This window comes from Podarcis cretensis, assembly GCF_951804945.1.
Source record: "Podarcis cretensis genome assembly, chromosome: 1".
Lineage (NCBI taxonomy): Eukaryota > Metazoa > Chordata > Lepidosauria > Squamata > Lacertidae > Podarcis > Podarcis cretensis.
This window is the reverse complement of record NC_137170.1, coordinates 110,190,847-110,217,202: the sequence shown is the minus strand read 5'-3', so window position 1 is coordinate 110,217,202 and position 26,356 is coordinate 110,190,847. Positions and strand designations below refer to the sequence as shown.

Here is a 26,356-nt window from a genome sequence, read left to right as displayed (position 1 = left end):
ATAGACAGAATTTAAGCGTAATGGAGTTGTCTGTGTCATGAAATCTCTCTCAAAACTTGAACATCTCCCCCACCCCAAAAAATAAGGCCAAACAAAGCCCCTTTTCACTGTTGTGTTGTTGTTTTTTTGCCATCTTATATACATATCCCTTATGGGAAAATAATTTTAAGTTTATATATTGATCCAGTCCCAAGGAATTATCATCAAGGAGTACTTAAAATTGTGACGACTTTTCAGAAAGGGGTCTGCCACAGATGGAGGAAAGCATATGTACACGCTTGGAAGGGATTTCGAGTGACTTTTGATTGAAAGGCTCTAATTGAGGACTCGTATACAGTGGGAGTGCTTTTCTGTGGAGGAATTGTGTTCACAGGAACCAACTCCTAGGGAGTGAGGGCCCTTTCCCCTCCCCATAAAATATCTGAGGCCCCTTCAAAAGTTGATGGGCACTGCCATTCAAATAATGTGTTTGTGCTGTGTCATGTAATTGATTATGTGGAGCGGGGCTTACCTGGGGACACCCCCCCCAATATTTTATTCAAGCTGGCACCCCTGACTATGTGCATGTGTATACGATGCATTTCTCCATGGACACACACAGCATGCGCACATGCTCCCCAATTTCCACTGATCAAAATTTCACCAGTCCAAAAAACACAGGGCCTTAAGGAAGCATGTAGAAGCAGGCAAATGCATTCTTTATTTTGTGCTTTTGTGCATAGCTGCTTCCGGGGAATGTGGGTGCATGCAGACCGGAAGGACATTTCTCCTGCCAATTTTTCATGTCCTTTGCCATAAAGGAGAATATGGCGCACGCACACACACAAGAATTGAATCTGCAGCACCTCCGCCAACTGCAAAAATAATTGGCCAGCAAATGAGGCAATCCCTTGAGAACCCACCCGTGATTACCACATCAATGTTTCCTCAAACATCAATGGAGGCTTATGGTAAGTTATGAAGTATTTGTGACATTTCATTTACAGAGGGGAGGGGGTTTCCATAAAGCATAATGAATCAACAGTGGCCATTAGGCTTTATGACCAGCAAGTGTATTATTATTATTATTATTATTATTATTATTATTATTACTACTACTACTACTGCATTTATTGTTTGCTTTCTACCAAAAAATGTCTCTGACATTAATATTATAGTACGACTTCAAGTGAAATATATGGGAAGCTTGCGGGAGTGCAACTGGGGAAATAAGATGCTGCAGTGAGGAAGAGCTTCTAGCAGGTAAACCTTTGACAACCTTTGACAGCTAAGATCCTCTGCTAAATGAAAGAGACACAAGGCAGCAAGTACCATCTATGTCTGTCTGATGCTTGCTGCAAATACAAGCTCCCAGAAAGGTGATGGCGGTCACTTTGCTTCTCCTACGACCCTCCTGCTGCAGTGAGGCAAGTCATGATTTGGCTTAGCACATCATCTGTGTCGGTCACCTTCAGGCAAACTGTGAACCCAAGAACAAAGCTTGGTTACAGCCCATGGTTTGCCTAAGGGCGAGTCAAACCATGACCCCTTGTTTGGACACACTAAGGCAAACAGTGGCTTAGCTCGTGGCAGCGCAGCAGCAGGGGGATGGAGCACAGGAGCAATCTCCTTTCTAGGAGTATAAATGCTCACATGTTTGAGCATTTGTCTTAGCGTGACATTTGAAGTGGGTCTGAGTGTGACTAACCCCATAACCTCCGTGGCCGAATGGAGATTTGAGCCTAGATCCAACATTCTTCTCACTGCACAATATTAGCTCGTGAAATGAATGTTCATGAAACTTGAAATTTAAATAGAGGGCTGTTTGCCACCCTCAACGCCCCACGTTTTGTAAGTCCCCACATGCATAGTTATGGTAAGCCTGCATGCTTAAAGTCTGAGTTTTGTCAATACTCTCGAGGAGAAAGGAAGGCAATATCCTTTTTGCATGTCTGTCCAGCGGCCAATATGTTTGATGGGGGCTCCCCGGAGCCTAAATATCTCTGAATATCTTCCAGAGAGTCTATGACTTTCCTTTTTTAAAATTCACTTTTAATTAGGGTCTCTCATACCTCAAACACTCTTACCTGTGAGTAAGCCCCACTGTACTCAATGGTACTTACTTTTGAGCAGGCATGTATAGGCTTGAACTGGAAGGCAATATTTAGTGAGGTTCTCTTTGGGAATCTTGCAGAATTTTCTATATGTTTGTCTGGATTTATTTGTTTGTTTTGCTCCCCGCCCCACAACCGCATTTGAATGTTCTATATATGTGGGAGCTTATCCTCAGCCTTCAGAGCAGTTGAAGGGTTGTGGGGTATTTGCTTTTTCAAAAAATGTGAATGTTGTGTACAAAATCTGTGCTTTTGCCAACTGCAGTGACATAGCATGGTTTTGAACCCAGTACGGACATTTAGAAATAGACTCTGATTGCAATCACTGTAGAAAGATAGCCAGAGTAGGTCCTCACCTCTCTCTCTCTCTCTTCCTGATGAAGGTGTCCTTTTTCATGTCTTTGTTTCATCCCAAATAGACTACTGTTATGCCCTTTTTGTTGGTCTCCTAGTCCCTGCACGCACAATTAACAGACTTCAGCTGGTACAAAAAGCTGCTTCTCATATTCTGTCTGGCACCAGATGGAGCAAGCACATAACTAGTTTCTGGCTCAGTTACACTGACTGGATGTCACATTCAACAACGGATTCAAAGCACTGCTCGCATCAATTCCCTTAGAAGAGAATCATGGTTGGGGAAAAAATATCCTGCTACCAGTCTGCGTTCACCCCAAGCTATGGTCAGCTGAGGCCAACCAGTGTGGCTGTAGGTGTCAAACCTATATCGCATGCAAATGTGCTTTCAGGGCACCTTTGTAGTGAAAACTGTCCACTCCAAAAAGACATGGCAAGGGTTCTCAATCAGGCAAGCACTAGGTCTCCACTTTTTCCCCCTGGTGCTCTTTCAACAGCCAATGCTGTGATGCATTCATTGCAGTAAGCAACGAAATATCATGGCATGGCGCAGGAGATAGGATTTAGCTTGCGGTCTAAAACCTGGCTGTGATTTTGCAATCACCTGGCTTGTAGGCAGGCAGGCTAAGAAATCAAGATTGTAGTCTGATGCACAGATCTTCCAGAAAAAAACCAAATGTACTCCAGAATCCATTTTACTCCAGAGCTGTGTACCAAAGGCAAAGTGATTGCCCCAGCATAAGTGGTAACAGATTAGGACTAAAATAAAACTACAGAGGATTCCTCGCCATCACACACAATTTAGCAACATGGGACTGGCTTCAACAGCCACTCTTGCCTCTGAAAATGCAACATCTGAACTTCGGTTTAGCCAAGACAAAAAATGGAGGGGGCGTGGCTATGATTGTAAAGGTAAAGGGACCCCTGAGCATTAGGTCCAGTCGTGACTAACTCTGGGGTTGTGGCGCTCATCTCACTTTATTGGCTGAGGGAGCCAGCGTACAGCTTCTGGGTCATGTGGCCAGCATGACTAAGCTGCTTCTAGCGAACCAGAGCAGCGCATGGAAACACCGTTTACCTTCCCACCGGAGCGGTACCTATTTATCTACTTAACTTTGACGTGCTTTCGAACTGCTAGGTGGGCAGGAGCAGGGACTGAGCGACGGGAGCTCACCCTGTCACTGGGATTCGAACCGCCGACTTCTGATCGGAAAGTCCTAGGCTCTGTGGTTTAATCCACAGCGCCACCCGTGTCCCTGGCTATGATTGTAGGGCAGTACAAATGTTCATATAAATTTCAGCATTGAAATAATGAATCAGATAGTCCTGGGGGCAGCCAGAAAATGTGGCTCTCTAAACCAGGAATGGGGAACTAGATCCAGCTGGTGGGCCAGATCCTTACCTCTCCCGCCACTTGGTGGACAATCCCCTGCCAATCACCCAATGTCACGGTGATGTCAGGTGACCCACTTTTACATGATGGTGTGCACTGAAGTCCCTGTGCAGCCCTATGCAAGCCCCAAAGATCAGCTGAAAGGTAAAATGCTGAGATCTGCAGGGGCTGCCAACTGATGGCACCTGCACACTCCTTTTCACCCAACGGTGTCTTTTACCTGCCCCACATTTGGCAGCAGGGTGTGGGGCAGGTGGGTGAGCCAAATGGCAAGACCTGATGGGCCTTTCTAGACCTGCAGACTGGAGTTTCTAAACAAAGAATCCCATTGTGATGGATTCCACTTTCTTTCATTGGCTAGCTAGTCCTGGACACTCTAAGGAGTGGGCTTCATCCCAAGAAAGAACTGGCAGAAGCCATTTTTGAAGGTAAGGAACACAGGAATCTGCCTTATACCATTAGGCCATTAGTCGACCTAGATTGTTATTGTCTATGCTGACTTGCAATGGCTGTGCAGGATTTGAGACAGAGGTCTTTCCCAGCCCTCCATGGAGATGCCAAGGATGGAACCTGAGACCTTCTATGTGGAAAGCTACATGTTCTACCAGAGCTACAGGCCACTCAATAACAACAGAGCAGCCAATGAGAAGAAAGTGGAAGTCTAGTGCAAGAACCTTGACCAAAGAGCCCCGAGGATTCCACTGGTACAAGACTAGTTGGCTCTTTAGCTCTTGGAAATGTAGGGCTGCTTTCATTGTCTATTACTTCTGGGGTTGCAGGCAAATGCAGGCATCTGGGAAAGGCAAATGCATGCATCTGGACGATGCTGCAGAAAAATGTTCCGAGTCTCTCTCTTGGAGCAAGACACAAGCATTGCTCTTTTCCCCTGTTCCATTGTCAGAGATGCGACTGGCCTGAGAGAATTCCCTTGTTGCTGATTTCTCACGGGCCCTCGAAAAATCTTCAAACTCACTAAACAGTCTCTTCTAAAGACACTAAACAGTCTCTTCTAAAGTTTCATGATGTCTTCACAGTGGTATGGAATGAAATGACCCAACATTTTCAAGGGGAAAAAATGGTTTACTTTACATTATTAAACACCCCACCCCCTTTTATTCTAAGTAAAATATGTGTGGTATGAAACAATGACAGGCAACAACTCATAACACTGAGATGAGACATGCTTTATTGAACACACCTAAACTACATCCTTACCATCCAAAGATTCAAGACGGTAAAAGTCTTACCTTGCTGAAATCAACGCTGCTGTTTTCTCTGCTCACGTCATTTTTTGTTTCAATGCTGGCTGGTGCAGACTGCGGGGAAACAAGCTGACCTGCTGGAAAAAATTGTTATTACAGAATACTAACAATTATCTGTATTATTATAATAAAAATGAAAGAGGTGTTTAAGGGTATCACATATGCTTCATATTCTAGGCATGTGAAACATGGACTCAAAAGGCGAATGCCTTTTTCCCATACCATGTTCTCAACCCAAATTGCTTGTAGGAGCAGAGCAATACATATTTCCCCACTATCCCAAACGTTTTCAAAACAATGTGGACCAACTGAGATAATCCAGCTGTGCATTGTTATCAGGGCATCTAGCTGGCCACTGTCAGAGGGCATACTTTGAGGCCTCTGAAATTATTTACAGATCCTGCAGACCAATGCTATGCATGTTTTGTTGGAAAAGAAGGCCCCACTGTGATCGATGGAGTTTACACCCTAATAAGTGTGTTTGGGATTGCAGCCTTAAACTGTTTAATAGCCATGCTTTCTCCCCCCAAGGACTCTGGGAATTGTAGTTCTGTGAGGGTACGTGCAGGGCTGTCTTCAACAACTTGGTGGCCTCCCATATAATATGAACTAAAAGCCAGCATAACTGCAGGGTTGCAAACAGGTGGAAACTGCACCCCAAAACATCCAGAGGGCACCAGGTTGCCAAAGCCTGGAGTAATCCCTAACCAAACTATAATGCCCAGGAACCTTTGGAAGAAACCATGATAGTTCAATTGATGTAAAACGGATGCAAGTTTATACAGTGTTAAGATACAAGATTTATTGTACGAACCACCCTGCATTTTTATTCAACCTAAATGTGTTTTTAAAAAAAGAACATAAAAATAAATCATACCAACACAACAGTGATTTCTACCATCTGAACAGAAATGTGTTAAGACTCTGTATGTCTCTCTCATTTGTGTATATAAAAAAGAGTCCAACTAAGCTGGAATAGCTATTAATAACATTCTGGCAGAAACCCTGAAGATCAAGTGATTGACTAGATTAACAATGAAAAACATCATGCTGGAAGAAACGGATGTGAAAACATGAATGAACATTTGAATTGGCCTAAAGCTCATGCAAGATAGTTTTGTAGTACACTACCTCTGAACCTTCAAGGAGCTTAGAGAACCCAAAGGTTAGAAGATGAGGGAGGTAGAGAGATGAGATGAGCCTGTTAGAAGACAGATACAACAAAGACAGACCAAAATAAAGAAACGTGAAGATGACTGACACAACAGCAGAGTTTAGATAACATACAGTTAGTTATTCATGGGCACAAACAAGAACATAGGGAGAAGAAAGGGTTCACTATGAGGTGAAGGTGATCAAGAGATACGTGACCTTTATTTCAAGAGACTGAACTGCAAGTATTTTTTAAAAAAAATAACAAGAGCAGTAAAATAGAAAAGGATGAATGTACAAGGGGGTGGGGGTGGGAAATAGGCAGCTAAAGACTCACTACACTGAGAGGAGAGATGCCAGACTTGATCAGATGTTGCAAACATGAAATGGCTTTAAACACTGAAGGAATGCAGGACAGCAATCTTAAACAGAGATTCTAAATAGATAACATGTGACTGTTGAGTTCTAAGAAGAGATCTGCTGGAGCTGGAGCCACACAAGATGTCCTGAAAACCCTAAATGTGTGGATAGGGTGGACCATGGTTACTTGGTACCACTCTGCACATGCTCAATGGCACATTATTACTTCAGCTATTCATCAACTATTGAACACAGTTTCTGGGAATGAATTCTCATAAGCTTTTGGCCCATTTAAAGTCAGTGTCCTAGCACAAATCCCATTTCTTTCACTGCTATATGTTCTAGCTCAGCACTTTGTGGAGACTGGACTGCAAGACTACTATTTGTGGTGACTGATACAAAATTGAAAATATGAATCCCAAAGAAAGAATGGCTAAAACATTACAAATAAATAAAATAAACAAAAGATGACCAATATAAGAAATTTAGATCCTCAAAATGAGCAAGACTTGAGATCATGAAACATCACCTCCTAAACCTAAGTTATGTACTGATTATTATATATATTGGCCATGGCCATTTATTTGAGGATGCCTCATGGTCTCAAACATTAGCAAGGCTTTTAGGCTTCTTTGCAAACAAAACTACACTAGGTTTTTTTAATGACTGCTTCCTAAAATGGAATAAATCTAACTAACTAATTCTCACTGAGGCTGTCAACTGTATCAAACTTGCAGCACTTCATATTGCAGGGAGCGGCTCACAAGATTCCCCCAATATAATAATAATTAAAAAAATCAAGCACATCAAGAAAAAAAATCTAGACTAGAACACTAGAACGTTTCTCCTTTATATCTAGTTTTGTGTGTGAAGGAATTTTTTTATATGGAAGAGCACTGAATCATGTAAGCCCCATACCAGCAGCCAAAAATAGTATAGTTCAGACAAAGGCATAGCATCTCAGTGTAAGTAAGTTTTAAGCAATCAGCAGTTGATAATATGTAAGCATGGCACAATGGCAGGCTTCGGCATTTTGGAAAAAGCATCAACTGAAGCCCAGAGTACTTTCACTTTAAAGAAGGGTCATACTTGCTTCTATTTCCAAATGCAATCTAAGAATCTGTGCTTTACATTGCTGGAAGCTTTGAAAGTACTACCAGGAAAATGCCCTCCCAGATCCAGGATTTTGCTGTCTAAATTCATCCACATAGTGCCCTAGCAAGTCTGCCCTGCCCATTACTTGCAACACTTCCTACATGTGCTTAATTTTTCTGAGAATCTTTTAAAATATATATATATATTTGTTGTAACATTGGAAATAATTACCCTTAATGAGTAGGAATTTGAAACATCAATGGAATCATCTCTTGACTTGTGTTATAATTTGCAATTGCGTTAAAGCCTAATCACATACTTTATGAAGGCTTGATGTATCCTTATGGAACACAGAATATGAATATACAGTACCTGTTTTGATCTTACTCACACACCATTGCCACTGTCAAAAAGAATCTTAGGTATAACTATATCAGCTTTAAGTAATCTGCAAACTATACCTTCAGGCATTTCAGCTGCAATCCTGAAACAGCTTACCTGGAGTTGACTGATTTCAGCTTGACTGAGGGCTTTGTCTTATGGCACAAGGACAGTCTCTTGAAGACAATATAATTAGATTTTCCCTAGTCTGAAAATGCCACCCTTTCTGATCTCAGGGACTTGATGGTGCCAACTCTTTATCACTTGGGAAATGGTGTAACTGCAGCCACATCTGCATAACACCACAAAACCTTTGTTTGACGTCCTACTGCAAATACCTTCTCCACTGCATATTACAAAACATGAAATGGCTTACAATCGAAATCAATAAAGGTACTGTATGATCCATTTGCAAGCTATCAAGTATTTGTGGCTACAGTATATATACCAAAACAACAGGGGAGGAGGGGGAAAAACCTAGTGTAAAAACAGAATCTAATTCAACTGAAAATTGAGAAACTAATTAAACTAGAGCACATCCCTGAACACCTGGCATAAACAGAAGGACTGCACAAGCTGCCCTGTTGGCCTTTCAGTCTGCTTACCAGGTTGGCAAACCCTATCAGGAAACTCTTCTGTAATTCCTGGGACACTGCCAAGAAAGTCCTATTCCCATATCTCGCAGTGTTAGCTTTCCAAAGTGAATGGACCACAGCCTGCTCTCACTATGATCAGAAAGGAAAAAACTAAAGAGAAGAATGCTCTCTAATGTGATAGGTTATACAGGTGTTGCAGTGATGTTGTGCCAGGAAGAGGCAGTAGTTTAAAGCTGGGGTGCCAATCGCTTTCAGGTTTGAAGGTGTGCAATACATGTGTTTCATCTGACAAATAGCTTGCAAGAGCTGCCAGTAATTATTACTGAAATAACATGACACTTTACCATTTTTGTCCATGGAATGAGGTTCAGACTGTTTCTTGCCAATATCAGCAAAGGACCTGACTATTGGGATCCTATTGCTTAGCTTCTTCTGATTCTGATGGTGGTGCTGTTTGAGCAGAGCTTCGTGCACCCTGTGGCGAACATCTTCGCTGAGCTGTCCTGAGCCTACTTGCTGATCAAGAATCATGTCTGAAAATATAAAAGGCAAATGATCTAATGACACCAGGAGCTAGGATCACAAGGAGTCAAATAGCAACAACAACAACAGGAGAACTAGCAAACATGACTGAGGAATTCCCGGTTCAGAAATCCAACAAAATATTTGGGCCATTGCATGTCGCCCCATAATAGCACAATGTTTTCTGGGTGAGATAGACTAACTCCCAAATCTGTCATTCTTAACGAACCCAGCAAAGTTTGTTGTATATGTAGATTAACAGGTAACCAAATATGAACATGCCTTCGGCTTTCTCATAGATTGCCCTGCAATGCACAGATGTGTGCATTTATTCTCCAACTCTTCTCCTTTCACCCCTTCCCACCAACACCCTTGGCTATTCCTAGGGCTTGGAACGTGATGCCATAAAGTTCTGCATACATAATTTTAACAGGAGACGAAAAACCCAGTCCAAATAAAAAGTCTTCGCACGCCTCTGGAAACTGCTCATGCTTGGATGAGAGCAGCTGGCTTCCAGGAAGCTGGTCTTCATAGTTATGCAACACTCACTTGCTGTCAACATTTTGTTCACTGATGAAACGCCACAACGTAGCTTTTCTGATGGTGGAGCTATGTATCCAGTGGACAGCATGGGTCTTAGAATTTTGCTCTCCAAACAGCTGCAAAGCAGTGGGATTAAGGGAATGATCTGAAGCAGAGAAGTGATGAGAGGAAATCGGGCACACCACATCACTCACCACTTCCTCCCCAGCTGGTGGGATTCTGGGTGTGTTTTTCTTCCATCATAGCCAAGGGCAGGGAGGAGGTTCAAGAGGGAAATTGGATTGGGGAAGGATAAAGTGCCCCTCTCTCATCTCTTCATTTTAAACCTTGCCCACCTCCTCTGCTTTGCAACTGGGTCCTTGTTCCTCTAATCTCCATCAAATATTCAGATGAGCTACAGAAGAAGCAGCTTTCAACATCTCTTGCTCAACAGAGTTTTCTTTGAAATCCGAATGTACATTGGCCAGGGGTGAACTTTGCTGGTCCACAATATCAGTGACCATATAAATATTGCAAGAGAAACATGGTGGCAATTTCAGTGCCACTTAAAGAAATGGTCTTTTGGGTTTTGAAAGGACTAGGAACTCAAGACCACGGCGGGTATTTCTCAATCGTACGTCAACGTCATGGTCAGACGCGTACCCACTGCAGTGTTTAAAATCTGCTCTCTCTCTTTTTAAAGCCAGAAGCTTTTAAAACAGGAATTCTCAGATTACTAACAAGAGCTCATCTGAGCTCAACGAAACACATTAGGGGACTGTGAGCACCCTGCTGGCTGTGTATCATCAATCTCAGACTTAGTGCGCATGTAAAATTCAGGGATAGATAGATAATCGGCTTGGAACCCAAATACTTGAAGGAACCTCTTCCCCTCATCAGCCTGCCCATGCCCTCAGAACCTCAGAGGAGCATCTTCTCTGCATTGGAGAAGCTTGCTCTGCAGTGAGTGATACAGGATAGAACCTTCTCCCAAGTGCTCCCCCACCCCTTTGATTGGTGCTGATGCTGCTATCATTTAAGCACCACTTTCAGACTTGATTTACTTGCCCAAGCTTTTTAAGCTGTGTGAGCTGATTACTTGTTTAATCTGCTCCGTTTGTTTTAGCTGCATTGCATGCATTGTGTTTTATTATTGGGCCGGTTGTTTTTATTTTGCGTTCTCTAACCCTCCCAGGCATCCGCAGCGATTGTTAATATTTGTAAGTAATGAATAAGTAAAAGGCATAATGTGTACAGAGGAAGTTCCGTAATAATAAAGTTAATATACTAGAATGGAGGTGGGGCAGCAGGGAGGAGAGACTGAGGATGGAGGCTACTCAATATTAAGATGCTGTCCTGTTGAGCTTTTAGAGATCTGGGAGGAGGAAGGCAGCCTTTCCACTGGCAATTAAGGCTTAAAAGTCAAAAGCAAGTTTCTCACTAAAGCAAGCTAACTGAGCAGCAAGTGTTTTAGCATATTCATTAGGAGAAGCCGTGCCACTCAAAACTTCTGACACCATGAATGTTGAGTCATGAACTCTTTTGCTCGTGAGCTTTTCTTTCTCTCTGCAATCCCACATCTCCCAGTAAGCTCTCGTCATGAACCAAGAAGAGCACACAGATACGCAATTAAGGTGTCAAAAACAGGCAGGATTAGTCAAACTTGTGATCATCTTCAAGATTAAGGTGTGGATTTCTGCAGACGGAAAGTCTTGCACAGAGTTCCAACTCCTACAGAGGCACTGGCTTTCCCCATGCAGATACCCACACTCAATGCACAATCGAATTGGGCACTATTGAAGATGCCACCCATTCCACATTTATAGGAACTCAACTGTTTAGTGTGGCAGCACCTGCACTTTGGAACTCCCTGCCACTGTACTCTTTTCGGTGTCTGCTAAAAACATTCCTGTATAGACAAAGCCTACCCAGATGCTTCAAAAGTTGAGGTAATTTTTCATCTGTTTTAGCATTTTAACTTTTGTATGTTTTAAAGCAGGGTTGTATTTTTCTCTCTCTTGATTTTACTATTTTATTTGTAGAAACTGCTTTGGGTTGTTGTTGCTGTTGACAATCAAGTAGTGTATAAATTTTATGAAATAAACAAATAACAATGCATGGACACAGGGCTGAGCTGGGACATTTTGTTGCTGTGGATGCAGCTTTTAAGGGGCAGGGGACATCAGCATCGACAGCAAGGTGTAGATGGAACATACAGCGTACTTCTTGGTAAAAAAAATAAAATACTCTTTGCTAGTAAAAGCAAAATGTGGTGGGACTCAAGTAATGCTCAGGAAGGTAACAAACAAAAGTGTAGACATTTCTTATGGCCAAACAACAAGTGGAATGTATCCATGCCAATATTAAGAAAAGGTTGCTAAGAGACACAGAATTAACCTAAGAAGCTGTATAAAGGTTTGGATTTCAGGGCGTACCCAGCACAGCAGCCTGGGAGCTGTTTAGCAAAAAATGAAAAATGGGTTAATGAGTGGGAAAGTGCATGGGAGGAAGGGTCAAAGGATTTGGGGGACCAGGGGACGGGGGAAAGAAAGCGCTCACTGGAAATATTATTCTACCAGTCGTTTTATGCAAACACACACACACATACTTTATATCAGACTGCCATAAAAAGTCATTTATTTATTTATTTGAGAAAGCACATACATTATTTTGTTTAGACCATTGGTATGAAAAATCGATAACAGGACTCTTACAAACTGAAAATGCAAGACTTTTAAAAATTTGTGATCCGTTCTACTTTATAGAATGTTATTACTCTTTTCTTACTGTTTTCTGTGCAATGCTTAAGGGTGAGGGAGTTTTTATTAACAGGTTATTATCATTATTATTATTATTTTAAACTATTTTATTTGATAAGAAATAGCTTGTGGTGTCCTTGTAAGCCGTGTGATCTCAAAATGGTCATGAAGTCATTTCCAAACATAATGTAATGGAAATCCTAGTGTCTGTGTGTCATACCGACAAGAATGTAGGATGGAGTCTTTCACTAATAAAGAAAACAAAAGTAAAAAGGCACCACACTGCATCTTACATTGGTCCTCGATTCACATATAGGAGAGGACCATTTACGCAATCTCCACCCTCCATCTGCAGCGCCTGTAGCCTATCCAGCACCATTGCCAAATGACCAAATTTAGGAGTAGCACAGTCGGTTGCAGAGGAAAAGGGGGAGATGGGAAGTCCCTTATCAATGAATGTGAGCATTGTTTCATTCCCAGAAGGGTGAATGAATGAGTGGCTCCTGTGAGAACAGGATGCTGAAATAGATGGACCAGTGGCTTGGGACTCATCTATACAGCTCCAAATACCTCCGGTTGCAGATGTGATCCATTCTGGAGGTCCGGCCGGATCCCGAGGTTTTTGCAACCAGAGGACTGCTTCTGTGCATGGCAAAACCCGATAACATACTTCCAGGTTTGCCGCTTTCACATCCCAAAGTTTACGTAACTGGAGATACTACTGCATGGGTAGGCAAACTAAGGCAGAGGGGCCGGATCCGGCCCAATCATCTTCTAAATCCGGCCCACAGACAGTCTGGGAATCAGCGTGTTTTTACATGAGTACAATGTGTACTTTTATTTAAAATGCATCTCTGGGTTATTTGTGGGGCAAAGGAATTCATTCATTTCCCCCCCCCCAAAAAAAATACAGCCCAGTCCCCTGAGGTACAGTGGACCAGCCCCCTGCTGAAAAAGTTTGCTGACCCCTGTACTACTGTATAACGCTTTAAGTGCATTACACAAATGTGACACTAGATGGCACTGGTGAGCTAATGGCAAATTTAAATTAATTGTTTAAAAACTTATTTTTAAAAAGCATTTTCACAGCCTTTTTTTAAAACATATGTGTTGATTCTGCCTTGGTCCTCTTATGTTTTTAGAAAGGAAAATCAGAATCTAAGCGGCTCAGCTAAATTAAATATAGGGTGACATCTAATTGTGATATCCCATTTGTGCAACTGACTTCTGCTTGTGGAAATGGGACTTGCCTTTCATACCCTTCCCCTGCAGCCTGCTTTCCCTAAAATTGCTCTACAGCAGTGGCTTTCAACCAGTGTGCTGTGGCACCCTGTGGTGCCTTTAATGATGGTCAGGGGTGCCACTGGCAACACTAGCCTCTGTCTCTCTTTCCCTCCCTCCCTCCCTCCCTCCCTCTGATGCCCTCTCGCATCAATGCCTTCCAAAGGCTTGTGAGGCAGCAGCCCTGGCTACAAGCTCCCCAGGCAAACGGTGCCTCTGGGGATGGCCAGGGGAGAGGAGAGGAAGGGAGGCTGAGGGAAAACTCCACAAAGAAAGGTGTTTGAAAAGGTGTGAGGGGCTACCGGCTTTGCAGGCAAGGGGGTGACATAACTGGGCTTCTGAGGCTTGGAGCACGTTTCCCCACAGGGGAGCTGCAGAAAGAATGTACAGTGGTACCTTGGGTTACATACGCTTCAGGTTACATACACTTCAGGTTACATACACTTCAGGTTACAGACTCTGCTAACCCAGAAATAGTATCTCAGGTTAAGAACTTTCATTCAGGATGAGAACAGAAATCGTGCTCCGGTGGCGCGGCAGCAGCAGGAGGCCCCATTAGCTAAAGTGGTGCTTCAGGTTAAGAACGGACCTCCAGAACGAATTAAGTACTTAACCTGAGGTACCACTGTGGTTGGTCAAGGGAGCCTTGAACTCAAAAAGGCTGAAAACCTCTGCTCTAGAAGGTTAGGGGGCTCTGCAGAGCAGATTGGGAGGCTGTAGCAATGGGCAAGAAAGGGAAGTCCCACTTCATCCACTGGAATGACTTATAAGGCGGAATGTGTGCAATACGACTGGATATTTGCCCAAAAGAACACAAAAAGAAAATAAGCAGCCCACAACTTTACCTGTCTACCCCTGTAAGCTACAGTGGAATAAAAAAACACACGTTTGATTCCAGCTAGAAAAATGGCATCTTGTAAAACCCAAGAGCCATTTCACTGGCTGCGTTCAAACCAAATGACAATTTTAGAATGCATCCGAAGGAAGTAGATGAAAATATCAAAGAGAACATTTCCATCTGCCAATTTGAACTGAAATAGTCGGGAGGATAATAATGTGAAATAGCTGTTTAAGGTCAAGAAGTCACATCTGGTGTGCTGGTCAAGTGCTGTGGACTACGACTGAGTTCTCATTGTGTAAAGAAGGCAATTTGGGACCTTGAAGTAGGAAACTGGGTACCTGAGAAGTACCACAACAATACGTAGGAACAACAAATGTGATATGAAAAGAGTGTTGGCTGTAGTTATGGGAATTGAGAGCAGCCAACTTTAGGAATCAGAAGTGGGGTCTGTCACCCTCCACACCATCTTTAAACCAGCTCTCTAATAAAATTAGTGTACTGTATTGTATTGTATTGTATTGTGGTTCATATATTGCCTAATTAAAGGGAAAACCCTCCAAACGGTCTACGTAAGAGTATAAAATATTAACTTAAAGATCAGTGATAAAAACACACCTTAAAAACAGCACACATAATCAAAATACCAAAATATAGATAAGACCAACACTTGTAGTGGTGTCCCGCAAGACGAACGCCTCGCAAGACGGAAAACCCACTAGACGAAAGGGTTTTCCGTTTTGGAGGCGCTTCGCAAAATGAATTTCCCTATGGGCTTGCTTCGCAAGACGAAATGTCTTGCGAGTTCCTGCGGGGGTTTTTTCCCCTTTTCCCCCCTTTTCCAAAGCCGCTAAACCGCTTATCAGCTGATCCGCTAAAAGCCGCTAAACCGCTAATAGCGCTAATCCGCTAAGCTGTCAATGGGCTTGCTTCGCAAGACGAAAAAACCGCTATACGAAGAGCCTCACAGAACGGATTAATTTCATCTTGTGACGAAAAGCAAACATACATAACACAGTTGCGTAAACAAAAAAGTTTTTAGCAAGCATGGGAAACAATATAGCAAAGCTGCCTGCTTTATATTAATAGGCAGGGAGTTCTAGAATACTTTTTTTCTCAGAAGTAAAAAAAAAAGTTGCTGATCCAAGGTTTAAAGGAGTGCCTTCATCACATGTAAAAGAGGACAGAGAAATTAAGAAGCTATGGGAGAAAAACAGGAAAGTACGACATACATCCATTGCAAAATAATCTCAATATTTTTATCAGGATAATCCTGTACAGGTTTAGGTAAAGGTAAAGGGACCCCTGACCATTAGGTCCAGTCGTGACCAACTCTGGGGTTGTGGCACTCATCTCGCTTTATTGGCCAAGGGAGCCGGCGTATAGCTTCCAGGTCATGTGGCCAGCATGACTAAGCCGCTTCTGGCAAACCAGAGCAGTGCACGGAAACGCCGTTTACCTTCCTACCAGAGCGGTACCTATTTATCTACTTGCACTTTAACGTGCTTTTGAACTGCTAGGTTGACAGGAGCAGGGACTGAGCAACGGGAGCTCACCCTGTCGCAGGGATTCGAACCGCCGACCTTCTGATCGGCAAGCCCTAGGCTGTGTGGTTTAACCCACAGTGCCACCCGCATCCACAGAAGTAAATCTGCTGAATTCAGCAGGGCTTGCTCCCAAGTTAATGTGCACAGAATTACAACTTGATAGCACAATTCTCCACATGTCTACTCAGAAGTAAGTCCCACTGAGATCTATGGGCCTTACTCCCAGATAAGTGGGTTTAGGGTTGCGGCTTAGCATCAGTGTAAACTGAGTGAGAACAAGCATCTTTAATAAAACAAAATAAAAAGATGTTTGGAACTTGAATGACTGCTCAATGGCACAAATAATCACAAAGGGCACTCTGAACATTAGAAATGTCAGGCAGATAGGACCTACTGAAAACCAACACACAATGCAGAATGTAACCTCAGCTATTTATGAAGCACTATGATGAGTGTATGTTCCTGACACAAATGACTGCTTCTTAATTTTCAGTTGTATTTTGGAAATTTGCATACTACTGTTCAGACAACAGACATTTAAAATGCAAAGGAACCAAGAACATTTATCAAAGTGACAGGAAAATGAATGAAGAAAACAGAGCAGCAAGGATTTTTTTTAAAAAAATAAAAGCAGGATTGAAATATGAGCTCAAATAACCCTCCCTTACCTACTCAAAAGCAAGATCCACTGAGCTCTAATGGATTTAATTCCAGGTAAGTATGTATAAGATTGCAGCCTAAGGCTGCAAAAATCAAATGCATGTTATTTATTATATATAGGAATGTGTGTGTTAATACATTTTTATTGTGGTCTACACACCTTTAAAATGATGTTTCTAGAATGTAGAAGGTTTAGCCAAGTTAAGGGAAACAGCAGCATTGTTATTTGACTGATACTGAGTGACAGTTGCCCAGCAGCCATCTAGAGAGGCCAGGACCCTGATATAGTCTGACTCACTCCTGCTGCTGGAAGATCTCTGAACTCAGCGCTAGCAATCATAATACTGAATTCTGAGTTGCATGCAGCAGCTTCCTGAATGCTTAAGCAATTACAGCATGGCTACAAATGATCAGGAGAAACACCTATGCCAGCAGCATCTTTGGAACTACCAAGGAACCAGTGTCTCTGCATCCCCTTCAATCTCACCCCGTCAAACGCTAATTATTGAGCTGAATTGCTAAAATATCAAATCGCAGCGAGCGAGACACACAAGAACAGAATCCACAATGCCAAAGCGCAGCCTGTACAGAAAAGAGCAGGGAAATGTTTGGGAGGAATTCATTGTTACGCCAAGGGGATCGTTCCACCAGAGAAAGCAGTTCCTCCAGCCCACCCACCCCCACTGTTTTTGGTGTTCTCCTGACCACCACCCCCAAATCAATTTCTGGGGTGTGAGGGGTGCAGCAGGGGAGGAGAAGCAGCTTTTCATTGACTCTTGCTCCTTCCTTGGCACCTGCCCTTTTGAGTTCCAGGGCCACATTCACTCATGAGTAACCTTCCAGGGGCCACATAACCATGTTAGAATTCCTGCTCCATGACTGCAGTCATGGGATTGTTGTCTTTCACATGACGGTATATGTTTTGACTCCACAGAGTGGGAAGTGACGGAGACAGGATGTTTGTGTTACTGTGTTCCGTGAAGTGGGACTATTGTCCTTTGTTCTTTTTCTCTTTGCTGTCTGATGCTAGAGAGAGAGGGAGCCATGTTGCAGTGCTCGGTGTGTGTTTATATGTAAATAAAGTTGATTAGCCAAAATGCTGAGTTGCTGAGGTCTGTTGTGCTTGATGCACAAACTCTGCAGATCCCTAAGTGTGCCGGTGTCAGTTGGCATCAGTCGCTGTGATGTTTGGACTGAAGAAAGCTTTTGAAGCTCCCGAACGATTGACCAGGAGAGAGAGAACATGCCAGTCGGGCATGTGTCTCTACCAGGGTCCTACTCGAGTGTAGGCTGAGCTCCTGACAAACCACTGGTGAGCAGGAACAGAGGGGACAGTGGGCAGAGTCACAGATGTGATGTTTACCTTTGCACAGCAGGCTGTATTCCAGCCACACACACAAAAGCTAGAGGTTCCTATACACACCCCTATTTATATCTCTGCCCAGGCTGGCAAGAGGCATTCTAACAGTTCTAAACAGGCATGCAGACGGAGGGAGGGGGGGCATGTAGCAGGACTGGTGATGGGAGTTTTCCGGGGAGAAGGATAGCCACAGACTGAGAGCATGCCAGGAAGGGACAACTCATTCAGTTGGTTTTCAGCTGGGACTTGGCAGATCATTAGCCTCCTCTGACTAAGCAGCCACAAATCAGATTAAGTCGCTGATCACCTATGCTACATTTTCTTCATCATATCATCATCATCATCATCATCATCATCATCATCATCAGACTTGCATAAGGCACTAATTGTGCAATCCTTACTATGCCTACTCCGAAGGAAATCTACTGGGGCTTACTGTAATGTTAATGGGATTTGGGTTGCAGACTAACTCTTCACTATTTCCCCCTTCACCCATTTTCTCACATTCACACATAAAAACATAATCTATGAGCTACTTGTTTTGAACATTTTGATTTCCTTCCATTATCCCCCCAAAATATTTATTCCTACCAAGTCTTTAGAAATATCTTTACAGCACACACACTTGCATTTAACATGATTAACTTTTGGGTCCTACTGAAACTTATACGAGAGGTAGTATTCAGCTACTCTTCTGAATTACAACCTCCGCTCTGTTCTTCAAGAAAATGCTATCTTCCCTTTCCACAACAGCTACAGCCCTTCACCTTCCCTTTCCACAACTTGTACATCTCTGTGTCTCAGTGATGATACTGGAAAGACCGACATTAACGCCATGCTAAGTAGAAAACATCAGGGGGAAGAGAAATGCATGTTAGAATTTGGAATTTTATTTATTTGGAATCTGAAATATATTACCACCCCATAGAGAAACATTGCATCTTATGCAGGGCAGTGTGATGGTGTTGTTTTATTTTGGGATGCAGAGAGTATTATACGATCTTTATATTGTTGTGTTAACTGCACACTTACCTGCAATTTCTTCTAAAGAATTTGCTCTCATGTCCAGCAGCACAGTGCCATTGAGGATACAGCTTCTCAGTTCAAACAAGCTGTGAAGCGATAACGTGGCAACGTATGGTTTACTCCACCTCTCTCCTCCATCTTCAACATCTTCTTCAAATTTCAACCACCTAAGCAAGCAAAAGAGCTTAGTCAGATCCTTCTGTTTGAGAACTGAAATGTCAGTCATGCAGAAGCAATAGAGAAGAAACACAAATAGTGAGATGATAGATGACAGATAGATAGATGATAGATAGATAGATAGATAGATAGATAGATAGATAGATAGATGATAGATAGATAGATGATAGATAGATAGATAGATAGATAGATAGATAGATAGATAGATAGAAAGCAATTTCACAGCTCCGCTCTTTGGGTTGCATCCAACTATGTCCTGTTGTTTCATGGAAACCTCTTTGATTGAAAAGGAGGCTTCCACCAATGGAAGCAGGAGGCAATTTTTGCTACTTCCCACTTCAGCCTCCTACACAAAGAAACCCCCGAATCTGCTGCAAGAGGGTTGGAAGAGCTTCTATAACAGCATGCAAAATGGATACGAAAACAAGGGAGGCGAAAACGGGGATTTTGTGATTATCACTTCCTTCTCAAAAACCTCTGCTTGATCCAAGAGCTTTTTCTGAATGGATACAGCCCCACAGCATGGTGTGTGAATAATGCTATGCCATGGTTTCTTAAATTTGATCACTGAAACTCAGCCCCTGTGACTTAACTATTGTCTGTTAACTACAAACCAGCCACACTGTTGTTGCTCCATAGGTAAAGGTAAAGGGACCCCTGACCATTAGATCCAGTCGTGACCAACTCTGGGGTTGCGGCGCTCATCTCGCTTTATTGGCCGAGGGAGCCGGTGTACAGCTTCCAGGTCATGTGGCTAGCATGACCAACCTGCTTCTGGCGAATCAGAGCAGCACACAGAAATGCCGTTTACCTTCCCGCCGGAGTGGTACCTATTTATCTACTTGCACTTTGACGTGCTTTCAAACTGCTAGATTGGCAGGAGCTGGGACTGAGCAACAGGAGCTCATCCCGTCGCGGGGATTCGAACTGCCAACCTTCTGATCGGCAAGTCCTAGACTCTGTGGTTTAACCCACAGTGCCACCCACGCACCTTGGTTAATATTAACCATGACCCAGCATTATGTGCAAACCTGGCTTTTTATCTCACCTCTTGGCCCAATCTGATCTATGAGTTTAATAATACTGGATACCTACCATATGGGAAGTTGGTTATGAGAATGAACAAGATGTCATGTTTGAAATGCTTATATGGGGGAAAGCTTATATAATTGCTAGGCATAGTTTCTTAATGTGGTTTCATATTTCATTCTGCTTGGGACACACACATACAATACCAAATTCTGAACATGTATATTAATAATTGAATGTCATCTTGCCCTGTGAAGGGATAAAAAACATTTGGGTAGCCATCAAGTCATCTGCCCAGTCCTTCTATCCCCAACCCCACACATACAGACATTTCTGGAGTGTCCACGGGACAAGACAATGGAAAAGTGGTTCCCACGAAGATGAGTTAAGTTGGGATCAGGTCAACCCCCTGCCCCAAGCTTGAACCCTGGAGATAATGATCAGCTTCCCTCACTTCAATGCTATCCCTGTGTTTCTATGAAACTAGTGAAAAGGATCCTCTGCTTAAGATCTCCACAATAAAAGGGAAATGGATGGATTCAGAATGAATCTTTGGGTATCCACTTTGGCTGTCAGGAATGCAAATTCAAAGCATCTTCCTGCCTGCTTTATAGGACTGAGAAATCAAAGGGTTGGATATACTGGGGGGGGGCAAGCACCTGTTAATTATGACAGAGCAACTTGTTTCTATATTAGGGCAAGTCAAGAATTTAAAAAACGCTGCTTTGTCTTTGATAATAACATGTTGGAAATGTGGGAAGTAGATCAAAGAGGACATCCATGAAAAGTCAAGCGTTCCCCAACAATCTTTGCAGCTTTATAAAACCTCCTTCTTTAATTTAAATCTTTGTTTATAGAACGGATCGATATCTTCCAGCAGTTAATCATCACCGGAGACCAAGCTCCCCATCCTATTTTATTTAGAAAGCTCTTGAAGTTATTAAGCACTGTTCAAAAGTAATTAAGAAAAACACACAGGGAGCTGTCGGGAGGCTTAGCACCTAAAAATCGCAGACATAGAAGAGAGAGAAAAGAAGGAATTTAGGAAAGAGGGCAAGGAGCCATGAAATATGACACCTGAAGCAAAGACTGAGTGTAGGAACCTAAGTCTTCTTCAAGTTGTCTCTCCCCACTCTACCATGTCATCATTATGAAACAACATATTCTCAGTGTGTTGTATTCAACACGGCACTAAGGCTAATGTTCCATCACCAAGAGGATTCCTCCTTGTACAACAGAACATTTCCCCCCTTTCCTTCCCTTGCTCACCCACTAAATCTGTTCTGGGGGATCCCCCAACTCTTTGGAAAAGTTCTGAGGGCAGCATGGAGCAAGAAGGAGAAATTCCTATTGCACTAGCTGCAATCCTTGCATGCATGCAACTATTTAATATAGTCTTCCGTGTTCTTGTAAATTTGAAATGCTTGATGACTGAGAATGTGCACTAGATGAATACCAGACTGGGTAGCCAAGCTTCAAATCTCTTTATTGGCTATGAAGCCCAAAAGGTAATCCCAAACAAGTTAGTATGTATCAACATTTGTTTCCCAACTAAAATAAGCATATTGTCCTTCCCAGGGCCAACATATTAAGAATATGCTGAGCTTTGCAAATTTAACCAGTAGTGTATTTTTAAAAAATGTATCATTTCCTAACACTCAGCTTATCACTTTTGCAGAGAACTAAATCATTATATTCAGCAAAGCAACTGAGTCTTGATCCACTTGTGGAGTAACACGCTCAATATCTTCTGTGTTTACTTTCATTATATCTGTTGGCTTCCCAGAGGAACTGAACTCCCACCAGTTCACCCACACTCTCCATCATCCTTCTGAGTAACAGAACAGCCAAGATCTTGGCAAATCTTACACACGCCACTAAAAAGCTACAATAGCAAGAATTGGCTAGGTCATTTGGTTGGATCGTTAGTCTTCATTTGATGGGTCGGGGCCCACACCCTGACCTAAGTTGAGTCACACAAGTGGCCTGCATTTTGCTTAGGATTCCCCCCCCCCCTTTTTAAGAACAAACACAGAGACATTTAGAAAGGAAGCAGATGGGTGGAAATGACAGGGGTCCTGTGCCTTTAAAGGCCATCCAGTAGAGAAAACGGCACAAATGAAAACTGCAACAGAGAGAAAAGAGGGACACATAGGATTTAACAAAAAACACCCTGAAAGGTGAACTATGTTGCAGGCCGAGGTTAAAGGTCAGGTAAGGTCAAAGTCTACTGCGTTAAGACTGCATCAGGCAATAGTTATTTATTGACATTGGCGACATCTATGCCCTGCCATTTCTGTAAAGAACTGAGAGGTAGTGTAGGCTGGGCAGTGCTGGATTTACATATAAGCTAAACAAGCTATAGCTTACGGCCCCAATCTCTTGGGGACCCCTAAAAAAATTAAAGGGGGAAAAACTGGATGTACATTTCCAAAATACAAGATAAGTTCAACAATTACTTTGATAAATTACATATTTTGTTATGTGCAAATGGCTTTAGATACCTATTAGGTCCATAAATTACCATATAGCATATATTCAACACAAAAAACAGCAACAATTTGTTGTTGACAAAGGACAGCTGGACATATAAAGGGCCCCAGTACCTTCAGTAGCTTAGGGCCTCATCAAACCTAAATCCGGCCCTGAGGCTGGGAGATTGCAACTTGCCTAAAGGGAGCTTGCAAGCTCCATGGCTGAGCCAAGGCTTCCCACATGTAAGTTCTGCATTGTCCTGGCACTCTGCTATGCAAAATCCATTTACTATCATATGAAATGGTGACCCATTTTCATTCGGAGGAACACGGCATTCCCTAGTAGGGATGAGCCTTCCGAAAACATATCTGCAATGCCACGCTTGTTAAGCACTACTTGAAATTGTGGCACTGGTTGGATTTGTCTCTGGTCTTCCACAAAACAAAACAAAACATCCATTTCATTGGGAGAGAATATGGCTGTTCATCTTATTTTGGAACTTTAATTAAATATTTGTCTACCTCCTATGAGTGAGGTCCAGGGCAAATCTAACATGAAGTCTGACAGAAATAAAGTTGATTTGAGGTTTTCTTGTCCCTAATAGCTGCATAACTTTCTCCTGAAACATTTATTTATTGCTGTATATTTGTTTCTCCAGTCTTCTACTAGGAACCCAGAGCAAGAATTTGGATGCACAACAACCCTTTGAGGTAGGTTAGGCTGAAAAATATGTAAGCAGAACAAAATAGTGAGAATGCCTTTATTAAGCTGGGGTAAGGAATGTCTCAGTACCCATTCCCCAGAGTTATCGGTAGATCAGTGCCTGCTTTACTAGAACTGTGTTAGATTTAGGATTTACCCCCAAAAGCCTATTATTTCAGGATTAGTGCTGTATAAAGCATTATGCAACGCCTCCTCATTACAGTAAACAGTAACCATTCACTATGTTGCATTATCTAATCGGGGAAAAGTAAGTTCAGCGAAAAGACGCACAGGCAACATAGCTACATCTTGAATTTTGCTATTGTGCTGAATCTCAATTTAAACCCAGTTTGCAATCAAATTGACTGCATTCTGCTTTATTCTGGAGAGGACTCTGAAATAGCTATAACATTTTCAGCAGAGAAATAAAGATCCTAGCTTACTGCATTTATCTTATTTATTTTTGCCCGTGACATTATCTCTCCCCCCCCAAAAAAAAAACCCAAATCATGATCCGACCTAAAAAAATTGTTGTCAACATCTGGCTCTGAGGAAATGCATGTGAAGTAGCAATACTCAGTATATATTCAACATGTTTGACTTAAACCTAATTAATAGGCATTTTGGCCTTTTGTGTGTCCTTGTACATCAAATGCTAAACCAAAAGGGAACTCACCTGGCTGTCTCCCTCCACTCAGCATCTTCTCCTTCACGCCAGCAAAGCTCATCGAGCTCTGTGAATAAGTCGTGAGGGATGTGTTCCTCGTCATCATCTTCTGTTCCGAGAATAAACTGTACCCGCTGGGAAGGGGTGTCTAGAGGAAAAAAATGAGGGTGGGGATAGGAAGAGACCAGGGAAGTCAAACTGAAGCCAGAAGTATTTCCAAAAAGGCAAAGCCACACTACAGTGATTCCATGGAGCATTACTTACATAAATACCTTTTAAGCAATTAAGCACCAGTGTTATTGGTTACAGCTGCATCCTTTTGTGTTGAACAAGTGAATGAGCAGGGTGTAGTAAGGCTATGCAGCTGTCTGTCATCCATATAATTAACTTCTACAGGCAGGTATTACAGCCTGTAATAAAATAATCACAACTTGGCAACTCAGTCATGCTTTAAATGTGTGTTCTGGAAAAAAACACGGACCATGTTGTCACCGGTTAAGCTTTCCAGTTTAGCAAATTCCTTCTTAACAACAAATAAACATGTATAAAATTGATCCAACACATGCTCCCCCTCTGCTTGGTTATATGTCGTAGAGATGTAGGTACTGCTTAAGTTTATTCTCTTGCCCTGCTAAAATGAAGACAAAATATCTGCAACTGAACACATTTTTATTCTCGCCTCCATCTACCTCCTTTCTTGGGTTGCCTTTCCTTTTCGATTTTAAACTCCTATGGGGCAGAAGCTTCCTGCAAATCTGAAAAAATACCCTGCATACTTGGTGAAATTAGAAAAATAAACACGTGAAAACTAGGCTGATAAATACGTGTCTTTCTCAATACGACAAGAAGTCATTGGTTTGAATCAGTTTCACTGGTGTAAAACGGTTTGTCTATTCGACTCTGTTAATTTCATCCATTTTCATTTTAGAAATGAATGGAAATTCAAAGAAACGAGTTCCAGAGGATAATCCGTTCATGAACTTTGGCAAGTCTGCTCTTTGAAAGGGCAATAGGACACCTGAAAGTTTCAGGCACGTTGGACTAACGAGGTCTCCCAATGTAAACAGTCAGAAGCTTGTGGATTTATATATTTGATAAACTGCCTCTACAACACAGACCCCTTTCCCTGATCTGTCTGAAATCTGGCAGGTCCGGTGCCTGGAAGAAGTGGCAAGCCCTCTTAAAATGTAATGACAATGGGATAAAAATCAGACAGCAGAAGACTGAATGGATTTCCCATGCAAGGGAGACAAAGAAATAAGCTATTCTAAATCAGTATCGAACAGAATGTAATTATAAAGAACAAAAAACAAAACTAATGAAACTTTTAAAAAGACAAAGGAATGGGGTAACTAAATGATTCCCCCCCCTCCCTTGCATATACCCTGCCTGCTGAATATATTTCGCAGAAGACAATGATTAAATAAACCCCTTTTAGTGCTGGTATTTTAAGAACTATTTGAAATGTTGCGTTGTATTAGAGAAACATCATGGCTGCATTGTGCATTGGTTATATTGGGGATGGGACAATACATTCAAGCAATCATTATAGTGCTTCCTGCTTTCACTTATTCAGCTAATGCGAGGGTTTTAAAAATATTGTCATTATACTTTGCATCAAAAAAACAAATCTATTTTATCATCATACTTTACTTTGCATTTCTGGAGAGCAGAGAAGGACGGCTGATGTTTCTGACACTCTGCACCAAAGGTGAGAGAATAACTAGGAATATTTCTTGAGTGCACACAGAAGCCGTGTAGTCATTCAAAGGGGGGCAAAAAGTATGAGCAGGCAGGATTATTCGTGCTAATGTAATGATTTAGCACTGGATTCAGGGAACGCTAACTCCTCAGCTAACCATGAGATGCCTCACTCAGTTCACAGAGTTTGGTGTGCCTACAGGCCGTGTCAAGCTTTCCACATACATTAGGGCAGGACAGGGAGCAAGTGGCTAGTCAAGGACACAGAAAACTCATGACAATAATGATAAATTGCTTGATGGACACATTTCCTCTGGGGGGCATGACTGTAAATTCAACTGCAAACAGATAAACCTCATCTGCAGTCAGTGTTGTTCATGAGTAGACAGAAGTCACTGTTTTAT

The 26,356-nt window shown here is 42.3% G+C and overlaps 1 protein-coding gene and 1 long non-coding RNA gene across 9 annotated transcripts in view; one reads left to right on the top strand and one right to left on the bottom strand.

The window, feature by feature from the left end:
• SLC4A10 (solute carrier family 4 member 10) overlaps positions 1-26,356 on the bottom strand; it is a 173,680-nt gene that overhangs the window by 53,566 nt on the left and 93,758 nt on the right. For 3 of the 8 annotated variants that reach the window (XM_079976521.1, XM_079976524.1, XM_079976523.1), the window contains 5 exons: positions 24,261-24,399; positions 19,208-19,368; positions 9,031-9,219; positions 5,088-5,179; positions 2,450-2,548 (listed from right to left, as the gene is read on the bottom strand). In XM_079976521.1, coding sequence (XP_079832647.1) covers positions 2,450-2,548; positions 5,088-5,179; positions 9,031-9,219; positions 19,208-19,368; positions 24,261-24,399 — 680 coding nt within the window. The remainder of the gene's footprint in view (positions 1-2,449; positions 2,549-5,087; positions 5,180-9,030; positions 9,220-19,207; positions 19,369-24,260; positions 24,400-26,356) is intronic. The other 5 variants (XM_079976525.1, XM_079976528.1, XM_079976527.1 and 2 more) reach the window with 3 other exon arrangements.
• Positions 17,677-25,482, top strand: LOC307220816. Its single transcript, XR_013841116.1, has 3 exons — positions 17,677-18,127; positions 23,541-23,592; positions 25,180-25,482. It is a non-coding gene; the product is annotated as an uncharacterized lncRNA (long non-coding RNA).